Source organism: Thermobia domestica, chromosome 2 (assembly GCF_964235325.1).
Source record: "Thermobia domestica chromosome 2, izTheDome1.hap1.1, whole genome shotgun sequence".
NCBI classification, from domain to species: Eukaryota; Metazoa; Arthropoda; class Insecta; order Zygentoma; family Lepismatidae; genus Thermobia; species Thermobia domestica.
The window spans coordinates 36,437,920-36,461,290 of NC_137455.1; the positions used below are offsets into that span (position 1 = coordinate 36,437,920).

The 23,371-nt window shown below is 36.6% G+C and overlaps 1 protein-coding gene across 2 annotated transcripts in view; it reads left to right on the top strand.

Moving 5' to 3' along the window:
• Window positions 1-23,371, top strand: part of LOC145671470 (ornithine decarboxylase-like) — a 70,363-nt gene that overhangs the window by 34,744 nt on the left and 12,248 nt on the right. The window contains exons 2-6 of one of the 2 annotated variants that reach the window (XM_081740663.1): window positions 10,491-10,641; window positions 14,402-14,543; window positions 15,480-15,576; window positions 16,965-17,041; window positions 19,790-19,962. In XM_081740663.1, the coding sequence (XP_081596789.1) occupies window positions 14,454-14,543; window positions 15,480-15,576; window positions 16,965-17,041; window positions 19,790-19,962 (437 nt within the window). In that variant the 5' untranslated portion in view covers window positions 10,491-10,641; window positions 14,402-14,453. Of the gene's footprint in view, window positions 1-10,490; window positions 10,642-14,401; window positions 14,544-15,479; window positions 15,577-16,964; window positions 17,042-17,082; window positions 17,250-19,789; window positions 19,963-23,371 lie in introns of those variants that run through there. The other variant, XM_081740666.1, reaches the window with a different exon arrangement.

Sequence of the window (23,371 nt, forward strand, 5' to 3'; positions counted from 1 at the left end):
CTTGTGTGCACAAGGTTGGTAACCCAAAGAGTGGTAAAACTTTTGGAGACCTCGCAGATTCCTTCACTGAGTTTATATCGTCCAGTTATTCAGGAATATGAACTAGGATTGGTGTTGTTTTTGATAGGTATGTCTCTCCGTTCATTAAATCAAGTACAAGAAACTTTAGATCTGGAAACACTTTACCCATTAGAAGGGCTATTCAAGACAGAGGAATACCGCTTCCAGCATCAGCATCATGAACGCATTTTATGCGCTGCCGCAGAACAGAGAGAACATTGTTAGTTTTCTCAGTAAGAAACTTCTTAAATGTTCCAAAAACAAACAAACAAACAAACAAACAAAAAAAAAAAAAAAAAAAAGACAACAAAGTACTAATTGGAGGCCTTCTATCTGCTAAAGCAGTGCACTCTGTAGCCGGAGACATCTCGGACCTACATTCAGATCAAGAAGCAGACACAAGGATGTTGTTGCTGGGAAACAAGCTTTAGATGACGGATTTACATCGCTTGTCTTTACTAGCGACGATAGAGTCGTATTCGTCCTTCTTGTGTGACATAATTTAGGCTCTCGTGTGTGGATGAAGAGAAGCAAACCAACTAGATTAATACCAATCCTAAGATTGTGCCTGATACGCCATGTTCTGGTATACGGGTCCTCTTTGCTTTCATTTCACAGCACTACAGCCTGTGATACAACCAGTCAGATAAGTGGGCATGAGAAGAAGTCACCCTGGAAAGTATATAAAGACAATTATAAATTACTGACATCTGTGGGACTGGAAAACGAAGTAACTTCTGATGTGTTCAAGAGAATTGAATATTTCGTTGTCCTCCTTTTCCACTTCAAACCCACTGTATCAGAAATAAATGATAGATTAAAGCTATTTTATCAGAGAAAGACTATTCAACAACTGTCCCCAACAGAGGATGATTTACGCCAGCATACCAATTGAGAAAACTATCAAAGGATCGTTCGGAAGAGAGCATTTCAGCAACATCAAAAGTTTCCTACACGTACAGATTGTGGCTGGCAAACGAAGGGGACATCTACGTACCAATTATGACAACGCTTCCACCAGTTCCTACAGAGTATTTGCGCATCACAAGCTGTAAGTGAAAAAAAAAAAAATGTAAATCGTCTTGTCCGTGTAAATATGCAAGATGTTCATGCTCTCGAGTATGTGACTGTTATAATCAAGTATGTTATAATGAGTATGCATCTCAAGACAACTTATCAGATTCAGAAACTGAAGTGAGGATGAAGAATCGTAGTGACTATAGATAACACTGTGAAAATTCAGAAATGAAACTTTCTTTTCGTTTCACAATACCTTTCAGTCTGCTTTCAAGTAATGTATTAGATTGAAATTGTTTTCAATTTAAAGTATTAACAAAACAGTAACATTAATGCCTCTAACTAGGAATTTCAGTAAGGTGACCTAACAATCTTGACCTTAAACACACAAATAATGGCTTAAACAATGTATATAAGTATTTTCGTTTACTTGTATGTATCCTAAGCTTTCATTTGATACCCCACATGACTACATTTTAATTAACTTGCACTACGTAATTTTTATTTACGCCATCTTTAAATCAACATGGCGGTCATCCTACCAATTGCCGAGATTGGCAACAATACTTTTCTGGTTCTTCGTACAAATGTCTATCAAAATAAAATAGTTGCCACTTTTGGCAATGAGAATCCTACGGGGTGACATATTTCTATATTTTGTTACTCTTATAATATGCCTGTACTCACAAATTTCGCAGTACGGGAAATTTTCCCATAGGCGGGTCATGTGACCCTATTCAAACGCAGTGGTTTTTGTATATTGCAGTGTTTGACGTCGACGAGGCATAGTGGTCTTTTCCTTACACGTTCCCTTCCCCATTCCATGCGAAAGTGCTGCGTTAACTGCTCTCTTGCTGCACTACTCCATACACCGAACAGAGTGCGCTTCCAGGCCACACCTCTGGTGCGACGGGTCCCTGATTTAGTTCCAGGTCATATGAGTTTGTGGTGGACACCTTTATGTCCATGAAGTTCTTTAGTTTCCTTCCACATTCTCATTCTACTATTGTATCATGATCATCCACTTCCATTAATTTTCCATTTCTTTTAGCATAACAAGCGCATCTGTAGGCCGTAAACATGAAGTATTTCATTTTTCGTAAAACTAAAGCTTTTAAAACTATTTCTTCAAAACTAAGACATTGTAGAAAAGGAAAGCGGCGTCATTTAGACGGGGAGGGGGAGATTTGTTCCCCTCGAGTTTGATTATATATTAAAATCAATAGTATATTAATATACTAATGAACACAGGGACCTACGATTCAGTGTAGTTTCCTTCTTACCCCAAGCAAAACTTCAAATAAGACAACTAGAGTGCTCCATATATCAAAGTTGTATAATGTAAGCGAGCGTAAGCAATCTTCTACAATTCAACTCAAATGTGCGTGTGTCAGTATCTGTTCCACGATAACTTTTGTAGAACTTATACGATTTTAATCTCGTCAATGCTTTCCTTCAGGTTTAAGAAACGAGTCCATAATTTGATGTTAAAATCCTCAAATACAGGGTGGCCCACTATGTAGTCCAAGAATGAAATAACTGTATTATTACTATTATTTCGAAAAAAAAAAAAAAAAAAAACGGTAAAACCTGTCAGATGCAAAAAGTGACAAACCCTCATGACACGTATGCTACTAAATGTGTATTAGTAATAATGTAGTTAGTTTTGTCTTGTACTGCCTTCTTGTGGTCCGCCTTATATAAGGGTGTAAAAGAGAATAAAATGAAGTTGGAAGTTCGCACATACTTTTTAATGCACAATATAATATAAAAATTTTCCCAAAATAACCTTTGATTTTAACGCAATAATTTGTATTTTAAGCGCTTTGTGATCTTTCGCATTATTCAAGTTATTCTGCTAAGGATGAAAAGTTAAAGGGATACTTTATCCATTCCTTGAAAGTTTTCGTATACATATAATGTGGTAATCTCCAGAATATCTTCCTTAAAAAATACTTAGTTTTGATGCAATATGGCAAATATTTTCCGAAAAAGGATATGGCATACATTTTCTTTGAGCTTTCCCGGTCATTCCGACTGCTTGGAGTTGAAATTTGCCAAGAATTGAGCGTCAGTTTATTCCTTAAACTACGTAAGAATTCTATTTTTATGAAATGTCGTGCACTTTGTGACTTAAAATTATCTGTTGTGAGGGATTGAAATTGTAGGCAACGTATGCATTCACCTCATGCTAAAAACATTTAATAATTTTCGTAAAAGTTAAGTGATTTTCATAAAGTTTGGGATACGTTTGCCTCGAAGCTTCTCTGTACTAATCACTGAGATTTCTATTAGAATTTTCCATATTGAATTTCGCTTAGGATGAAATTGTGAAGGACAAGCAGTGATTTCACGTAAGCTTTTTTTTTTTTTTTTTTTTTTTTTTTTTTTTTTAAAAAGACATAACCCGGTTGTCATGAAACACAGGCTATCCTTGAGGCTATCTGTTTAAAACTACTAGCTGAAGTCGCGGAAAGGTGTGAATCCATCTCAAACGTTTTCCAGGTTAAAATCAGGGGCGTACCCACGGTGGCTCAGTGGACTCCCCAAACTTGTAATTCAACATTTATACACTTTTTCAATAAAACTATACTTGTTTAACTGGGAAGTTTTTGATTTAGCATGAAATTTTGATCTTATACTTCGTCTGTATTCTTTGTATTATAGAAACAATCTAGTTCTATCATTTTGTGTTTGAAAGTATGGGTGGAAGTTTTTTACAATCACCGTCGTTTCGGGTGCAGAGTAATACCCATTCAATACTACACAGACGTAGTGGCTTGTAGTATTGGAACGCCCTCTCCCAAATTGGACAAAAAAAAAAAAAAAAAAAAAAAAAAAGGGTGCGCGCCTGACTGAAATCATCCAAATGGCGTGCGTACATTTTCAGGGAGGTTTCAAATTACTCAGTTGATTAGGGTTAATGTTTCTTTTAAACAAATTTCCGGAGAATCCTTGTATTGAATCTCCCCCTCCCCCCTGAGATTGCATGTCACTTTTGTGCAGGGGTCGTCCTCTAGCGAATAGTGTCCCAGTGTAGCCTTATGATATTTTGATTTTCCTCTTTTCCCCTTAGGCAATTATGGTTAGGATTGTAATGAAGCAAGAGTAAAGTGGTGAAAACAAGTTTTAGGAAATCTCCCGTTCGCTTCTACAGTGCACGACATCGATAGTTACAATGACATCATTACAGGTAGTTACATCATAATTTTGTGAGCTAAAAATGTATATTTTGAAGGTCATGGAAATAGCCGTGTGTGGCTTGTGAAAAGAAAGAAGTAGATAAAGGTCATTCTCTTGAAGTATGTTAGAGGGAAGAGACGTAGAAAACCAATTCAATTTCAATACAAAATCACAGCTGCACTTGAAGGAAGAAATGTACTTATCATTTTAATGATTTTATGATAAGCTTATAGATTTCCCATCTCATGACATCGCAAACAATTAATTGAATATTGAGTGGGAGTATATAAATCGAAGCTTCCGCTGAATGATCTGCAGTAGCAAAATGCTCTTTGTGAGTCGACACAGCTGTTTGAAAGTCGACATTTGCTTCGTGCATAAGAGAATTCACGTGGACCCTCACTGACGTTTGTAGTCACGCATTACACTTCATTTAGTGTAAGTACATTATCTAACTTCCCAGTTTAACGCGTACATGATGTGATTGCTGTTTTTTGAAAGTAATTCGGATGTGTGTGGGTAATTAAGATTACCGTTCGTTCACAGTATGAAATATCACTACTTCATTCAAATGTGATCATATATTCGGTTGAGTGAAGGAATTGTAAAAATGCTCTTTTAAAATACTAGAAGCGCGTTCGTGAAAATTGTGTGCAGTGATGTGTTTGTGCGCATTGTGTAGATAACTTTTTTTTTAATAGAAGTGTCATGTCTTAATATAGTTTTTTTTTTTTTTAATTGATAGAACTGTGTGAGTTCATAATGGCTGCTGTTATTTTTGATTGTGACAAATATAGATAAGTTCTGCCCTCAAATGTCATGCGGTACAAGAGATTAAACATAAAGCATAATGAAACTTGTTCGATCCAGCCAAGGACCAATTGGATATGAATTTTATTGCACGAGTGGTAGTGTTATATTTGATAATGTGAGAATCAAATTAAAGTTTTAAATTTTAAACTTTTGTCTTTGATTCACGTGGTCACGGAGTCCGTTTTCAGTAAGGGCTGATCTAATATAGAGAGGTCAGTTATATTCATGCTTTTTAAATGATAAGGATTGTCACTTTTCGGGAGATCCGAGTTCGATATCCGCTAATAGTTCGTATCTCACGTCTAACTATAGCCACGACACTTAGTTTCTAACAACCAACCAATCGAGAACATCAGGGATTTCAGTATTACAATACACTTATCAGTGGAAGACAATAGACTCTACCATCTACGAGTAGATTTTAAAAATTTTACTTCAGCGATAAATAAGTCTCGGTAAGCTCTATGTGGCTCAATGTTAATTTGTGAGCTGCTTCGTTGCTAAGCGGTTAGCGTACGCGCCTTTGGTGTGGGAGACCTCGGTTCGATTCTCGGCGGGAGCTCATTTGGTTTGGATTCCACGTTAATCAGTAGATCCCATCTCATATAGCCTCGCTGTTGAAAGGGTCGTTAAACAAAATCAACTCAACTCAATATTAATTCGTATTTTTTAGTATGTGAAGAAAGGGTTGAATAAATAGTGAGTGTTATATAAAAAAAAAGTTGCATTAACAAAATACAGCTTTAATAACACTGAATTCATTATAAACCTGAAGTTCTGGCTACAGACAAGCTCAAAGTGATATATATATATATATATGATTTATAGGTTGAAAATAATATTGGTGTTCAGTTTAGTAACGACGTTCTGGCGAGACAAGTTATGTATGTATACAGACCATTGCACTGATAATCTGCTTCATCAGCAAACATGTGCGATAGAGAGGATTTGGAATTTGACCTAACGGAAATCGTGAATACATATACTGTTTCATATGTTCTTGCAGAAACTTAAATGTGCAAGAAGATATCCAAGACATTTTAAATTAAGATTTTGTCAATTTAAACTTAGTAATTATAAAGTTACATATAAACTATACAAGGCCAGTAAATTAGAAATACCAGAATATAATAGTTCTTTGATAACAGGTGTATCAGATCTTACAATGATTTTTTTCTAAAAAAAACTAACAGCATCTTAGTATAACGGTGTAAAGCAGTCTTGTGTGCTACTTTCTTTTTTAGTATATCATCGAGAAAATCACGTGAATATTCTGTCGGTTATAATGTGTGGTATTTCGACACAGTTTTCATGCATTAAATAAATAAATTTCTCTATTAATTTTCTGACAGTCGTAAGTAAAAGCTCATAGAAAAGTCAACAGTATTCTGTTGAGCAATTTGCTTCCTGTATAACTTTTGGGAACTATACATTTAATATCATAAATCGAAAATGTTGATTCTCCCCCCGTTCCGTTCAAATCTTCTGTGTATTATATGTTAGAGTTAACTGTGAGAAGAAAACTCTTTCATCTCTGTGCTTTGAGAAAATTGTAATCGTAATACCATATGCAGATGTAGTTCTATTCCTTTTTAGTAAATTCGTTTAGAATTTTCCTTGGTAATAAGTAATTTCTTAATTTGCTTGGTAGAAGCTTTAGAAATATTTAAATACACAGTACGACCGCAAATCTGTCCATACTTGGAACCCACATAGGCCCTAACTGTGAAATAAAACAACGCTAACTTATTAATGTGCATATATTCTGAAAGTATATACAAACTATACCCTCTTTTGAAATAAGCGACCTATGCGGCAACACAGCAGTGAAGACGTCCAGGCTACTCAATAGCTGCGTGAATCGTGTTCAATGGAATTTGGTTGACTGCTGTCCTGATGGATTTCTGTAACATCTCTATATTGCGATGCCGTTTGCGATATGCTACCGCCTCAGGCTTTTACCACAGAGAATAATAGTGGATTGAGATCCAAACTTTAACTAGCCAGTCAGTATGTGTGATAAACTATGGGGTATTGCTTGCCAAACACACTGTGGCGTATTTCTTTAATTTGTATGTTAGCAGATATCATGTGTGTATCTTTTATGCGGAGCAATGTTCATATCACGAGACAAAAATCTTTGCTTTAAAGGATTGCATTGAATCCCTACATGAACAGTATTTACAACTTTTGTGTATGCACATGTTTAATGGCCCGATCAAGAGCTCCATTCATTTATTTGAACCTTACTCTTGTTCGAAACGAAAAGCGTGTGGTTTCATCGTAGGAATCTCGCACTGGTTTTCCACATCGAAATGATGCTAAAACGGCGATTCGATTTTCATAATACTGTCACCAGGTGCAACTGGATTCGTGAAGTAGACTATTTTAGCTAGAACATGCAGTGTTGCTAAGCTTCGTCACGGAACATTAACACATTACGTCTTCTGATTTCACTGACAGATTCTATGGGCTTACTGTCTATAGACAAAGGACTGTCGCGTTATGCCACTTATATTTGCAATCGGAATTGCATATCCGTCTGTATTTTCGTCCTTTTTTCTTTTTTAAAAGTCAATCACAAGGATAATATGTATATAAAACATTCGATTTTTGCGCAGTGGTACAGCGTTCAACTCTGGTGCTTGGGGTCCAAGGTTTCAACCCAGCCCGCGCCAAGTAAACTTTATGGTGGACAAACATCGTCTGCGTGGATTTTCTCGGGGTTCTCTCGTTTTCTTCCCACTTTCTTCATTCCGCGATTTCATTCATTTCTCATCACCGTCTCCTTTAGCCTAGCCGGCATAATCGTAGGACGTAAACCTTAAAGATTTCATTTTTTCCCGATCTTGACCAAGCTTGGTTGCAAGTTGTGTATGAGCTATCAAAATTGGAGTTTGTACTCCGCCAAATTTTCGTAGAGAGCTCGGTGGTTAGTGGCAGAGCGCTCACTTTGGTGCGAGGTCAAGGGTGTCGAATCCGGCCGCACGAGTTTGTGGTAGACAACATAGTGTCTTTGGGTTTTCTGGGAATCTTCCATTTCCTCCCACATCTTTTCATCAGTTATTTCACAATCGTTCGTCTCCTTTGACTTTGAGCAGGCCTGGCCAACACATTGACTGGCAAGTGGTAAGAGGTTGCTTGCGGTAGTCTGTTGTCGATTGTTTTTTTTTTTTCATGTAGAGGGAAGCACGGTGGCTGTGGTAGAGCGCTTGTTCATGGGGTCCCTGGTTCGATCCCTGGCAAAGTAAGTTCGTGGCGAACAATATTAGGCGTGGCGTAGGTTTTCTCGGGGTACTTCCGTTCCCTTCCACTTTCTCATTCACTTGTTTAAATCGTAGTCTTCCTTAGCTAAAGGGCATAATTGTGAGACGTTAAACTTAAATATTTCATTTAATTTTCTTTCACGTAGAGCAGTGTGTCTCAACCTTCAAATGAGGACCCTTTTTATTAAAACGTACCGTGGACCATCTTACTCTTGACTCCTTCGAAACAGTACTTTTTTTCTTTTGAGCATATACCACTATATCAGTACATTTGAGTTTAAAATACTATTAATTAAAATTTCCTTAATTTTATATAGTATCAGTAGAAGAAAACATTTTTTAAAATTAATTGAAAGCTATCAGGAATATTTTATAATCATACATCTATAATTGATGAGAATTAGTACCTTCACTTTAATAGATTGTATAACCTAGTATTGAGTTGATTAGTTCATGACATTTAGAACCAATGGATACATTTCTTGTTTCAAAATTGAACTAATAAAACAATGGATCACTAACATATTCCCCCACATTGTTCACTATCTGTTCCCAACGTTCAGATAGTTGTTGGATGCCTTTATAGAAGAAAAAAAAATGGTAGCTTGAATGCATAGGAGTCACGAATGAAAGTTTGCAGCTGCTCATCGTTTTCGAAGGACGCGCCACGAAGTGCATGCAAGATTCGACAGGGACCGGAAAAGATGGTAATCTGTAGGAACCCCATCTGGGGAATACGTCGGATTAGGAAGAATCTCCCATTGAAGCTGCTGAACGTTTATCATGTGTGCCACATATGGTCTGGCGTTGTCTATGTGGATGATGATGCCATGTTGTTTATCTTGCCCTTGATTTTGAAGTTGTGCATGAACATTTTGGAGTTGATCATAGTATAAAGCAGCAGAGTATACGGAGCAAGAGTTCACTGTGGATAATCCCCTCCATATCCCACCAGACACACAACATTGTCTTCTTGGTATGCAAATCATGTTCGGGCCATGGTGTTACCCTTCTGTTTAGGGTGATCCACTCCTTCCTCTGCTTAAAGCTCACATACAGGCCCCATTTATCTCCGGTAACAGTATGTGAGAGAAAGAGCTGATGTTGGCGACAGTATTTACGATGACGGATAAGAAAAGAACGACAAATGGCAACACACTGGTTTTTGCCAGTACTGAGTGAACGAGACACCCATGAACTCGGTTTTTGAACATTTCCTCTGCGTTGAAGATAACTCCCAACAGTTGTCTGTACACTGCCTTTCTCTGTGGCCATTTCTTGAATGATATGATGTGGATTGAGGTGGATCAAGTCGTTCTAATGGTCTTGTGAAAGTTGGATGGGCGATCAGAATATGGGGCATCGCTTAGGTCAAAATGTCCACTTCGGAACCTGTCAAACCATTTACAAGCGATCCTGTCAGCAATAGCGTCTTCTCCATATCCTGTAGTCTGGATGCGTCTACAGCACTAAAATCTTTGTTCAACTCGTACAGGAGAATATGACGGAGGAGATGACTCTTCCTTTCAACGTGACATTCCACACTTCAGACCCTGGAAAACAAGAACTTTATTAGCTCCACCAAAACCGCAAATAGTGGTCCACGTTATTAGTAACAGCTAAATTTGGTTTATTTCACAGTACTGCCATCATCACTGACGTTTGACAAAAAGTTTGCTGATCGGTAGGAATTAATGAGTCAATCCAATATATGTGCAATATGTACTTATTTAATATTCTTAACTGTAGTGTGTGATACGTAGGTATTGTAATTTATTTTTTCTGACTGAGGACCACACGAGCAAGATTTTAAGACCACTTGGTGGTCCGCATACCACAGTTTGGGAAACGCTAACGTAAAGAAAACATTCTTGTGCTGTACTGAGAACTGTATGTATCTCAATGGGACATTTTGTGTGGAAGTTAGCTACCTCAAATCGTGGGATGTGTGCTAGTATTGAACTCAGATGAAATTCTTGACAACACACCGTAATCTACTCTACGAGAAACTGTAGATCTGAAAAGGAAATTGGGCATTTATGTATTTTCATATGTTTTCGTATGTTTTTTCTTGTGTATTGTAAAAGATCAATTTGCATATAATTTTGGGTCCAAATTTTATGTATTAATAAATATTTTTTATTTTTCCAGGGTTTAATCTCGGGGCGGCTTCTTGAGACCCCTGCGGCAGGCTTCTGCCTTTACAAGACCAACTGGAGACTTGTGTTGAACGGCGAACCTCCTTGGGCGGCATCTGTTGACAGTTGCTGAGATTAGCTTCTCATTCCTTAAAATCTGCCTTGTAAGTGTTGTCAATTTGTGTGATCACATATAATAATTAAGCACTAGGTGCTTTGAAATTGATCAATATTTCATTGAAAACTCGAGAAGAAATTCGCATCAAATTAGTTTTATTGTTCTTTTTTCAATCTCATAAAGAAACTGATAACCATTTCCAGCTAGTTTCAGCTTGTAATGTCTTGAAGGAAATAAGGGCGATACGAAAATGTCATGATGGAAATACGACAGTAAAAAAAAAAAAAAAAAAAAAAAAAAAAAAAAAAAAAAAAGTTCTAATCATATGTTGGAAAAGGTGGAAAGAAGTAGGGGGAAATTGTCGCAGAGATTTTCGAGAGACTATACAGTATCTTAAAATAAAATACCAAGAGTTAAAAACTAAACAAAAGAATAGCCATGGATCGAATATCGAACTGTTTTAAAAGCGGTGTTACGATGTCCTTTACACACTATCTACTATCTACCAAAAAGTCACCGGTCGCCCCACAACTTTTGGAATGAAGCAAATCATGACATACCTAATATCGGGTAGGGCCTCCTTGGACTGGATTACAGCATGTGGAAGGATTTTCACCAGTTGCTGATAGGTATCAGGTGGGATGGCAGCCCACTCCTTCTGCAAGGTGGTTCCAAGTACGGCAGGTGAATTTGTACGAGTTGATCTGGACCTTAAACGCCGCTCCAATTCATCCCACAGATGATGCTCCACGGGGTTCAAATCAGGCAATTGAGCAGGCCACTGGAGTCGTTGCACATTGTTCTCGTCATACCACGACATAACATTGGCAGCTTTGTCATCCTGATAGTAACATGTATCCATTCCAAAGAATTTCCAGGATATGGGAATCACTGAATTGTTCAAAATGTCCAGATAATTTACACTCATGTTACCAGGCACAATAACAAGCGGGCCTAGGTCTCACCAATAAAATACACCCTACACCATTACACCACCACCACCAAATTTCACTGTTGGCACAATGCAGTCTGGTAAGAAGCGTTCCCCGGGTTGTCACACCCACACTCTACCATCTAACATGAAACACGTGTAGCGTGATTCATCATTCCATAACACATGTTTCCATTGGTCTAGGATCTAATTTCGATGAGCCTTACATCATGCCAACCTCCTGGCTTCGTTCGTTGGAGTGATGTGTGGCTTGTGGGCAGCTGCTTTTACCATGGAAACAAAGTGCATGCAGTTCTGTCCTCATAGTGTTCAGTGAAACTAATGTGCCCGATGCAGTGTGGAACTCGTGCTGGATGACAGATGCAGTTCGACGGCGATTGCTGAATACCACTCGTTTCAGCACTCTCCGGCCCCTGTCCGTCAATTTCTTGGGCCGTTTAGGGATACTGGTGTTACCGTGACATTTCCAATTCAGGATTGCATCACCCACCGTTGATTTTGGGTGGTGTAATAGGGCACTGATTGGCACTATTCGACAAACCCGCAATATGGCAGCCGATGATGACCCCTTTCGAACCCACTAAGTTCTTGTCCGTGTGCCATTCTCAGTCAAACTGACTCCTCGCTTGACACACGATCATTGATAATGCCTTCTGCATCGGAACAAATGACTGGTATCGTGCAGGTTGCTCTGGATTCCTTACGGCGATGTCCTAGCAGATCGACCGATGACTTTTTGGTAGATAGCGTATATAATATTATCACAGGTAGGATCTGTCTCCTGTGGCATGTATGGATTTCGACTCCCTACGTTCCGTATAACTTGCTGAGGGAGATTTTACCTTACCACAGTTCTACAGTCCCGTATAGGCCTTGGCTTCCTCTATAACATACCATTCTGTCCGATTTTCGGTCTGTCTTGTTCATGACTAGGTTCCTATCTTCCGTAAATATTCAGCGCATCATGCTTCCACCGTACTCTTCTTTCTAGTAGAATAATTTTTCTCTCATCGCGCTTTTCGATGTTCTACTGTTTTTCTTCGCATTACATATCTCTGAGAGAGATCAAGTTTTATTCCAATCTATAAAATATTAGGAAGTAAATTATAAAATCAATTTGTTATTTTCTTAATTTTAAGAGTTAAAGGCTTGAAGGAGTTAGTTATAACATGTCACGTGATGGAGCTCTGGACATTTACTCCTTTCCAAATTTTCTTACAATTAAATTATTTTGTTTGCACATTTCTAAACCCCCATATACGTGAAATTCTTCAGATTGTGCAAAAAATCTTTCAGAAAAAAAAAATCATATGTTTAACTAATATGAATGATGAGACAGTTATTACAGAATAAAGTTTGTGTTAATTGTTTAATTTAAAAGTCTGAATGTTCTGAATAACGAAATAATTAGTTTGCAAATATGAACACATCCTCTAACTACAGCTTTCTAACATTTTAGATTAAATAGTACAGAAGAGCATAAAAATACAGTAATCTTTATTATAAATTATTTTGAAAAGATTTATTTTATGCATTTGATTTCATTTCTGCATTTTTTTAAATACATAATTCATGTGTTTTATCTATAATTTCTTAATCTAGGACTTCTAATATCATAATTTATTACAATTGTTTGTAATAAAGTTAAAACGAAACTTCGTTTTGTTTAAATCGTCACAATTTGCAAAATAACAGCATTTGTGTACAAATAGCTTTATATGCATACAAGTTAACATTAGCAAAGCTATCAATACACAAGTTCTGAGCGTATTCCAAGTTCATTTCCCGATCCTGGTTATAACATTAGTTTCTTTTACCACCCGCAGTAATTATTATAAGGACTCGATAAAAGTACTTCTAATTTTGAACGGCTTTATACGTAAATAGTTACTGACAAGGAACGGACATGAACCTGTCATCCGGACGTCCGAATCAAACTCAGTCCATTCAATAAACAACAGACACGTTCATGTACAAAAAATTAGGTGCCATGGACAACGGAGTAAATCCCTGGGGCCCATTAACCCTGTCAGTATAAAGAAAATCGTAGGCTTGCAGTGAAATAACTATTGTATCAATACTGTTCATTGAAAAGTCGTGGTTTATAGTTCATTCTCTTCAGCATGAAACAAGCTTTCCAGAGGTGCTATTGATAGACAGAGAAGATATGAGGGGAAAGCTTGTATACCAATACACACTTGGCACACACATTTCTTATCCCCTATAGTATTTTTGAGATGTATTTGGATTGTATGCTTTTACCCGGGGCCACTCCAGAGGGGGCCAAAGTTGAGGGGAGGGATTTTTGCCGACATTCTCCCAATTTGCCGTGTTCAAGTACGTTATGGGCCCCAATTCAAAGCACTTCTGGAAAGCTTGTTTCATGCCGAAGAGAATGAACTTATAAACCAAGACTTTCCAATGAACAGTGTTGATACAATATCTATTTCACTGTGAGTCTACGATTTTCTTTACACTAACTGGGTTAATGAGCCCCAGGAACTTACTGCGTTGTCCATGGCACCTAATTTTTTGTGCATGAACATATCTTTATGTTTATCGAATGGACTAGGTTTGATTCGGATGTCACGTTCACGTCCGTTTCTTGTGAAGACATTCTAATCCAATCTTTCCTAAACCACCAAATTTAGCTCCCCATTTCTAAGTAAAAAACAATCAAAACGCATTCGTATTTTTTTCAGTCATATAACTAGTTTTCTGTTAGGCAAAGGTTTTCTTATGCCACTAGTGGGACCTTTTCATTAGCGTTTCTTTTATCGTGTTTAATCTTGAAAATTGTCCTTAACGAAGTGCATTAAGTAATTTAATAATTTTTTTTTCTGTTTATTTTCAGTTTGCTTATTCCTAGATATCTTTGTTGAACATTTAAATCAGCTACATTCAAAATGAAGATCACCAACCTTGATGAAAGAATTCATGTTTTAGATTCTAATACAGATGTATGGAAGGTCATCTCTGAGATTGCAGATTCAGGAGTAAGTATTTTGTTTAAATTGCACGTCACGAACATTCTAAGTACGTAGTTTTAAATTAACTTGTCTTAACTATTAATCAATCCTTTGAACCTGATCAGTTAAATATATCAAGGTACGAAATGACTGGAATAAAAAGTATTTAGTTCATCCGGCAACATCGGGTTTTCTAGTGTTGAGCAGGATTACATAAAATCTTAGTGTCGATAAATATTGCAAGACAGCTTCTCGTATCTTTTTAGATGTTGAATAAAACCTTATTAATTCGTTTGTGGTTGATAATTATTTATTTATTTAAACACAATAAATGTTAAGTAAGTTAGTATTCAGATTTGATCTAAATAATTTGCACATTTATTCGGCAAGCTCAGATCTTTGCTTCACGAGACAAATGGATGCATAATTGAACTTAAAACGTAGAACTTACATTGGTTGTCATTAATATTTTGAATAACAGAACAGTTGCGACAGAAACATTCTACTAAAACTGGTCGCTTATTGTAAATATTGGTTTTACAAGTAGTACAAGTTTTAGAAACTTCAGTTATAATAGACAGTTTGAAAAGAATAAATAAATAAATAAAACATAAATTGCATATGAAGTCGTATATAAACAACAATGATTTTGTACAGATTGCTATCAGTTAGCTGTATCAAACTCCGATTTTTGTCAGATGATTGCTTTACCATTGGGCTACCAGTGTCGCGGCTGGTGTTACTTTGTTTAGGCGTGTCATTCCTCAAACTCCTGCGGAACAGGCACAAACTGGTATTTTTTCTTAGTCAAGTAATTGCCTGGTTTATCTGTTATTGTATCGTTATTCTGCTCCAGGCATCTGAAATACATAATAAAACTTGTGTCAGTAACTGAATATCCAATTTTGTATATTTGTATGTTGATACTATGAAAATAGTTAATAATATTGTTTTTAATTTCAGATGCAGGAAGAAGCATTTTACATATGCGATATTGGCGAAATCGTGAAGAAGCATGAAGAGTGGAAAAAGAAGCTGCCCCGAGTAGATCCCCACTATGGTATTGTTCCATTAATGATTATATTAACAACTTTAACTGCTGAAATATTAACTATCAGCGGAAGTTTTAACTTGTTTGGCATACGCGTTTTTTTCTTTTTTTTTTAATATAGAAAAATCAAACTTAAGTATTATAATTATTTGACTGCAGACGGAGTTTGTTTATACAATGTTAAAAAATTACTAATAATTTTTTTTTTTAGTCAAATGATTGCGTTTTAATACATTAGTTACGATAAATATGTGCCTTTTTTGGTTTGTATTGTCAAAAGAGTTTTCCATCAGATGTTTTCTCATATTAAGATTTTAATAATTATTGATGGCCAATACTACTGTCGAAAATGTTATTAGTTGCGACACCTTTAAAAAATTTTGTTGCCACATATCAAGATTAATAATTGATTCTAAGCGTTTTTACATTGAAGTTGATATGTGCAAAAGTAAGTGCTACATTATGTAGAAAACACAGTTGTTGAAATAGGCTAGGAAATTTATTTAACAACAGTTTTTCTAAAGGAAGAGTATAATTGAAAAGGGAAAATAAGGTTTAGATACAATGCTATGCCCTTCTATTTCAGATGCTTAATGATTATTTCAGTTTTAAAGTTGATCTGTGCAAATTACGAAGGAATTATTGTTTCTCCTCTATCTGATTGAAAGGAATTTAAGTGCCTTCCACGAAGATACGATGTACGCAGTTTCCACAAAAATAATACATTTATTTTGTAGCATACTAAAGCATTTATCGTATAATTTCGTTACCTTCTTTTTCAGTCTTTAAATCTTAAAATGTTAACTATTGAGGTATAACAAGCGTGGTAGTCCTCCTTGTTGGTCTAGTGGCTAGCGCGTGCACCCTTGGTGCACAGGGTCTCCGGTGTAATTCCTGCTGGGAGTGCCTTGAATAGTTCGAATCCCACCTTAAACTATAGGTCCATGTCTTATTATAGTCTCGTTGCTGAAAAGGAACGCTAAACTTCAATAAACAAGCAAGCAAGCCTGGTAATTGTGCGGTCGAAGTCAGTCTACATTTTCTTTTATGTAGAGTAATTATACAGTTATTCTCGCGTAAATTGGTTCAGCATTTGGTTTTCTCTGATCCATGATTAGCATTAACGTTTTCTAACGATATATTTTCAGTCATTCTAAGTGATGTAACACAGCCGCTAATAATGTTAAAAAAAAAAAAAAAGTTACTAATACAATAAATTGTTACACATGTTCTTTTTTTTAAATAAAATCTATTGTAGAAAATTAGTCTCAATATGTTCGTATACAGTGTTATAAAAAATATTTTATATGCGTTAAATACACAAGTATCCTTCATCTTTGAATGTCAGTATCGTAGTAACTTGATAAAGTTCACTTTTTTTCTTTCTTTCTTTGTAGCTGTGAAGTGTAATGACAGTCTCACTGTGCTCGAGGTGTTGGCAGCCCTTGGCACAGGATTTGACTGTGCATCAAAGGTAAGACCCTCCTACTCGAGAATTCTTGAACTGGAAGTGATCCCCCTCACAAGCCTTGGGTCTTCTTGCTCTGGTGAATCGACTTGAGCAGTGTGTCTGATAAACCTATAAAAGGCTGCAAAGTTGTCCCCGGGGGACGATGTGTGTTGGTGATCACGACTATGGATGGACACAATGCTCATTTGTGCTGGTGCCCATTTGTAATCAGGTAAATAGTGGAATATTAAAGACTGCCACCTCCCCTGGCATGCCTGTATTGTGGAGAAGCCGCTTCAGAGCTCCCTTTCCCCACCCAGGGTCTGAGCTGAAGAACTTTTTCACAAGACGGAGTGCACTCTTGTGGTTTAATCAGGGAGGTATGGCATTTGCAGGATAGTTGCACTCTCAAGAGCAAGTATATATTTTTTTTACTGATATGTTCAGCACAATTATCTGTAATGAGCAGCTGACGAAAGAAATTTCTTAATTTAATCCGTCGGTACTATTAAATGTTAAAAGATGAATTTCTTAATTGGTTGTTTGGTGGGATAGTTTCCTTGGAATAGGCGAGTAGAGCAAGTGCTGAATATATCAGTGGTAGAATAATCAATATAGTTTGTTGTAGAAGCAGCTTAATTTCGATGCTGTTACTTAGATAAATATATATACGGAGACCAAGCTCTTGATCTTTTATTGTTGGTTCAGATCAACTCTGTCTTTTGACAGACCCAAAAAGTGATGCATGCTTTCATCGTAGAAACAGGCAAGTTCAATATAGGTTAAATTGTATATTAAGTTTTTACAGGGAAACCTGTTTGTTAGCCATCGACTATTTCCGGAAGATCTTCAGTTCACAGTTTCAGAGAAATAACTTAAAAGTCGGCATATTAAGTATGTGGTGAACTTTGTAGATGGCCAGACTTACAGGTTTAACTGTACTAATTAAATGCACAAATAATATGAATAGTATCGTATAAATAATTTCCCTTAAGAAGTCCTTATTCAGATCACTTCACGATATACAGTATATGTGTGGCGATTATTAGTAATAGATTTTTGAGAGCCATAATAATTCAAAATTTGAGTGTCTGTAAATTATGTACACAGTGAAACCTCTAAATAACAAACACCAATGGGGAATAAATATTAGTTCGTGAATGAGCGGTGTCGATTAAAGGAAGGTTACAGCTCATGCAGTAATTGTATGCAGTATTAAGTAAATATATTAATTATCAATATTGGTTGATATGGAAATACTGTACTCAGTATTCGTATTAGTGGAGGAACGAAATCTTCTTTTGTGAAGAAACAAAAACTATTGCCGGGTCATATGTGTATATAGGCATTTATTCCAGATACTTGTGTGTTTGTGTATTTCCGTAAGTTATACTTCAATTAAAAAAAAAAATATATATATATATATCCTTTAATTTACTTACGGAATGAGAACATGTAACATTATTAGAAACTGAGCATGTAGGCAGAACTAACCATTCTCCTTGCTTTATGAATCCGTTCAGAAAAAGTTTGCAATAGTCTGTCTATAATCCTGTGGATACTAGTTGTAATGTGAATTTACGTTGATTTCAAAAATAAGAACGTAAAAATATTAGAAAAAAGTATAGTAGCATAGCATCTTGTAACAGTAAGTGCTCGACTTGATTAATTGGTTCGTGTTTTCAACGCAAGAGTGAGCCTCTACGTGAAGCGGGGTTTTTCTATGCATGCTTTTGAATTACGCTGCATAGTTTCTGATAGGAGTTTGCAGGTGGGAGCCAGAATCCAGACTATGATAGGTAATGTCATGAGTTTACAATGTTTCATTGGTTCTACAGAAGTTACAACTTAACTCCCTCCCGATGGATATTATGACTAAGTTGGCATTGTAGACCTCCCAGAGCCCCGGGTTAGATCCGCCACTGGGAATTTGCCTGCAACTGTTCGATCAGTTGAAGAGATGAATTGAAGATTAATTTTCAGAATGAAGAAGGTATTTTCTGTGCTATATACCTAGCAACTGAGAATAATTCGTGTCCGTTATAAAGAGGTTATTAAACCGTTGAAGTAAAAAGTGTGTCCATGTCCGTATAAGGGAAAGTTCTTTCCCCCTTTATGGAGGTGTCTTTTTAGCGGGTTTCAGTGTGTACTATATAAACTAATGATCCTTCCAAGCTCTTCACTAATCTCTCTCACCACTGTAATGTTAGTGAATAACTTCACCTTTTGAACATCAAAGATGTAGAAAGAAAGTCACTTCATCTACAAAATGCTCTTCATATGAACTAATAGTTGATTTCAAGATCTTTCGTTCAGTGCAAAAATTTGAGTGTCCTTTTCATGACGTCATAAACTATATCTAAATTTCATATCTGAAAGGTTTGGAAATTGTTATTAATTTATTTACTGGAATTTTATAGATAATATCTGGCTCACTTTCTAGTTTTGTTATTGTTCACTGTTTTTACATTAGTCACAAAACTTCAGAAAAGTAGGGGTAGGGTTAGCGAAGAGCTTTCACTTCCCGTAATTATAATATTTAAAATAAAATTTTGAAGATATCAAGAATAGTGTATGTAATTTTTAATGAAAAGTTATCTAAATCATTTTTCTCAGTTTCAAAGAGCTTAGTGTACTATTATAATTTAGCTGCACATGAGTGGTTCTGTATTAGTGCTGGTCTGCTCAAATTACACTAACGTGATATTTTTTTGAAAGGAAAAGTACAGAAATATTAATGTGTTCTTTTTTTATTTTTCATGAAATTTCCAGGTGGAATTATCGAAAGTGTTGAAATTGGGAGTTGAACCAGAGCGAATAATTTTTGCTAATCCAGCGAAGCAAGCATCTCACATCCGCTACTCTGCTGCCGTTGGAGTTGAAGCCATGACTTTTGATAACGAGACTGAACTCCATAAAGTGAAAGCTCTTTTTCCATCAGCAAGGCAAGTTTTAACTGTTAATTTTTTACCTGTGTATGTTCGGGTTTTGGAAACCTACTTAGCCACGATTTCATCATACCGGATCACATCGTGAATAGTAATGAACAAAGATCTGCCCAACTTAAGGTCTCTCTCGAGGGAGAGAGAGATCGAGATCTGTGGTGTATACAACATTAATAAGCACTTCCCCTATTTTCTAATACCGTATTTACGCGATTCTAAGACATTTGCAGTTTTTTTTTCTTTCTTCAAAATCAAGGTGCGTCTTAGGTTTATGCAAATTTAGGGCCAGATTAGATGGAGTTTTGCCAAAAATTGAAAATCCTGTTAGTCACGATTCTGTAAAGAGTGAGTGTATTTTGTGTGTATTTGGCCATCAAAAGTGGAAAAATTAGAAAAAATAGTGATGCCAATGAGGAAACAGATGATGTGCAATAACGTGTCAGTGTGTGCAAAACAGAAGAAAAGAAACAAGTTTAAATAATTGCTGAATTTTTGATATATATATATATATATATATATATATATATATATATATATATATATATATATATATATATAAATAATATGTGTGTGTGTGTGTGTGTGTGTGTACATATTGGTATAATATACATACTGGTATAGTATAATAATAACGATAATGGATTCCTATAAAACTGACGCAAGCAACTGTTGTACCGTAATTACGTTAGGAAAAAAAAATACCAGCAGATGCACATGAATATATCGTAAATTGCAGCAGTAAATTCAATGTTTGTTTATTTTCCGTAACATTGTTTTCCCATGTTTATTAATCATTTTTTAAAATTTTTTTCCTTTAAAATCAATGTAGTTTAAGTTTTCTTTTTCTTCATTTTCGCCAAGGGTGTGTCTTACATTCCAGAATATTTTTTTTTCTCTGGATTTGGATTGGGAGGGATTTAGATGAGAAAAAATGAGTAGTTTGGCTGAAAGCTCTTAAAAAGTAGCAGGCAACATTAAAACGATTAAGTTACTTATAGTTGTTTATAGCTACAGCGGATTCCACGTTAATCAGTAGGTCCACGTCTCATATAGCCTCGCTGCTGAAAAGGGACGTAAAACTAAAAAATCAATCAATCAATCAAAATGTCAAGAGAGGATATAGCGTACTGAATGTAGCAAGTATGAAGAGAGTTTACTTTAAATATGAGAGTTATATTAAAGAGTGTGTAATTATGATAACCTAATAAGAAGTTTAGTGTTGTGACTGTTACCAATTATAAATGAATTTACTGTGTTAAGCGTAATTGGGTAGACATTGTTTTTTAGCCGCCTAAAAAATATACAGGGGGCACTGTGGCTCAGTGGTAGAGTGCTTACCTTTGGTGCATGGGATCCCTGGTTCGATCATCAGCCAAATAAATTTGTGGTGGACAACATCGTGTAAGTAGATTTTCTCGAGGTAATCCCGTTTCTTCCCATTTTCTCAGTTCACTAATTCTTTTATCATTCACTTGTCTAAATAATCCTCTCCCTTAGCCTAATGGGTATAATCGTGTGACGTGAAACTCAACGATTTCATTTCATTTTGAGAGATCTACATATGATCACATACATAACTGCACTATTTTAAATATCAACAGTTCCGAGTCTGAACATCGTGTCTTTCTTTCAGAGGTCACGATTTTCAGTATCGTCATACAAAATTTGGTGCAAGTTGATTGAGCCGTGTAGGTGTGTTGTCTGCACGACCAATTTACTTGAGTTAGAAAAGGATGGAGCTACGCTTTCTTCGCTTCAGTAAATGTTGCGACTCCATTTTTCATTTTAAGACATTCTATCTGCAAGCATTTTTCTCAGTCCGCATATATTATATAGAAACTAAAGATTGAGAAGTGGAGATAACTTTTTGGGATTGCGATCAAGTTTTCCCTGAGACTTGATAGGGTTGGAATCAATCTTTATAAAGCCCTGCATAACGATTGCGTTTTTTTTTCTTTCTTCGTTTTCGTGTTCATCAAGTATGCTTAATACGGAGTGTATACGAAATATAGGAATGGTAGTCATACATGTTAAATTCTCGATTTTTTTTCATTTGGTTATAAGTATTCATGCACGTCTACGCAATCTTTATTTTTCTCTTGAAATTTTGAAGGGCAACACGTAATATTAAAGCAGTATATCTAAGCTAGAATTTATTTGCTGCTCCCACATCCGAATCCTCATTGCTGAGATAAGTGTAAACAAAGTAGTGGACCTAGAGAGCATTCCTGTATAGGAGACCGTCGCCGCCATATTGGCAATTGATGTAAATTTAAAAATCGGATAGGCAGACATACAGTGTATCATACGTTGTAACTTCAATTTCGCATTAACGGTTGTTGGCATCAATAGGAAAAAGGAGTAGTGGCTTAGTAGCAAAGTGCTCACTTCTAGTTTGGCTCGATTCCAGTCCATGTAAGGGGCCGCGGTGGCTCAGTGGTAGAGCGTTCACCTCTGGTGCTAGAGGTCTCGGGTTCAAACCCTGCTCCCGCCAAGTGAACTTTGTAGTGGACAAACACCGTGTGCGTGGGTTTTCTCGGGGTTCTCCCGTTTCCTCCCACTTTCTTCATTCCACCATTTCATTCATTACTCATTCTCACCGTCTCCTTTAGCCTAACCGGCACAACCGTGGGACGTAAAACTCAAAATTTCATTTCATTTTTCCAGTCCATGTAAGTTGGTGGGCAACGTCATGTCCATAGACCTTTCTCGCGGTTTGCTCTCTACCTTTGACAGTCTCGTTCCACCAGATATTTCAAAATAACGTATTTTCATTAATCATCCATCTCTAGCTTGTAGCGCTTAACGGTGAGATGTTGAAGATTTTATTTTCATTTTTCGTCAATAAGGAAAAGATATGTAGCAATTAGACTATCAGTGATACATTAGGGACACTGCAGAAGGTTGTCCACGATAAACCTGGTGTACTTTGAACCACTTACCTGACTGGTAAATCCCTCACCACAGATTGTGTTCGATGTGATGGCCACGGGTTCAAACGATCGTCCCGCTGTGTAGTTCCCATTTTTCCAAACTTCTTTGTAGAATGGGAGGGGAATGTCTTTCTATACTGCTTTGACAGCTTTCTGGAGACCTTGCAAGAATGGTTTGTTTGAAGAGTCCAAACTCACTGTAATCCAGTGGTGAGGCGTCTGGGCAAATCACAGGAATAGATGAAAATGTGATCACTTGAATTCCAGTCTCTTCTGCTTGAATTCCAGGCTCGTCACTGAAAAGGCAGGTTGTATATGCCATGCAAAGACTCCTAGAAGTAAGCTGCGTTGACTTTGTTGGAAGGAACTTGGGTAAGTGGCAACCTTATACGCCTGCAGTATCCCGCTGCCGCAAAAAATCCCTTGGAAAACTTATCCTTGCACTGCAACAGTCAGAACGACTCACGTGGTCTGTT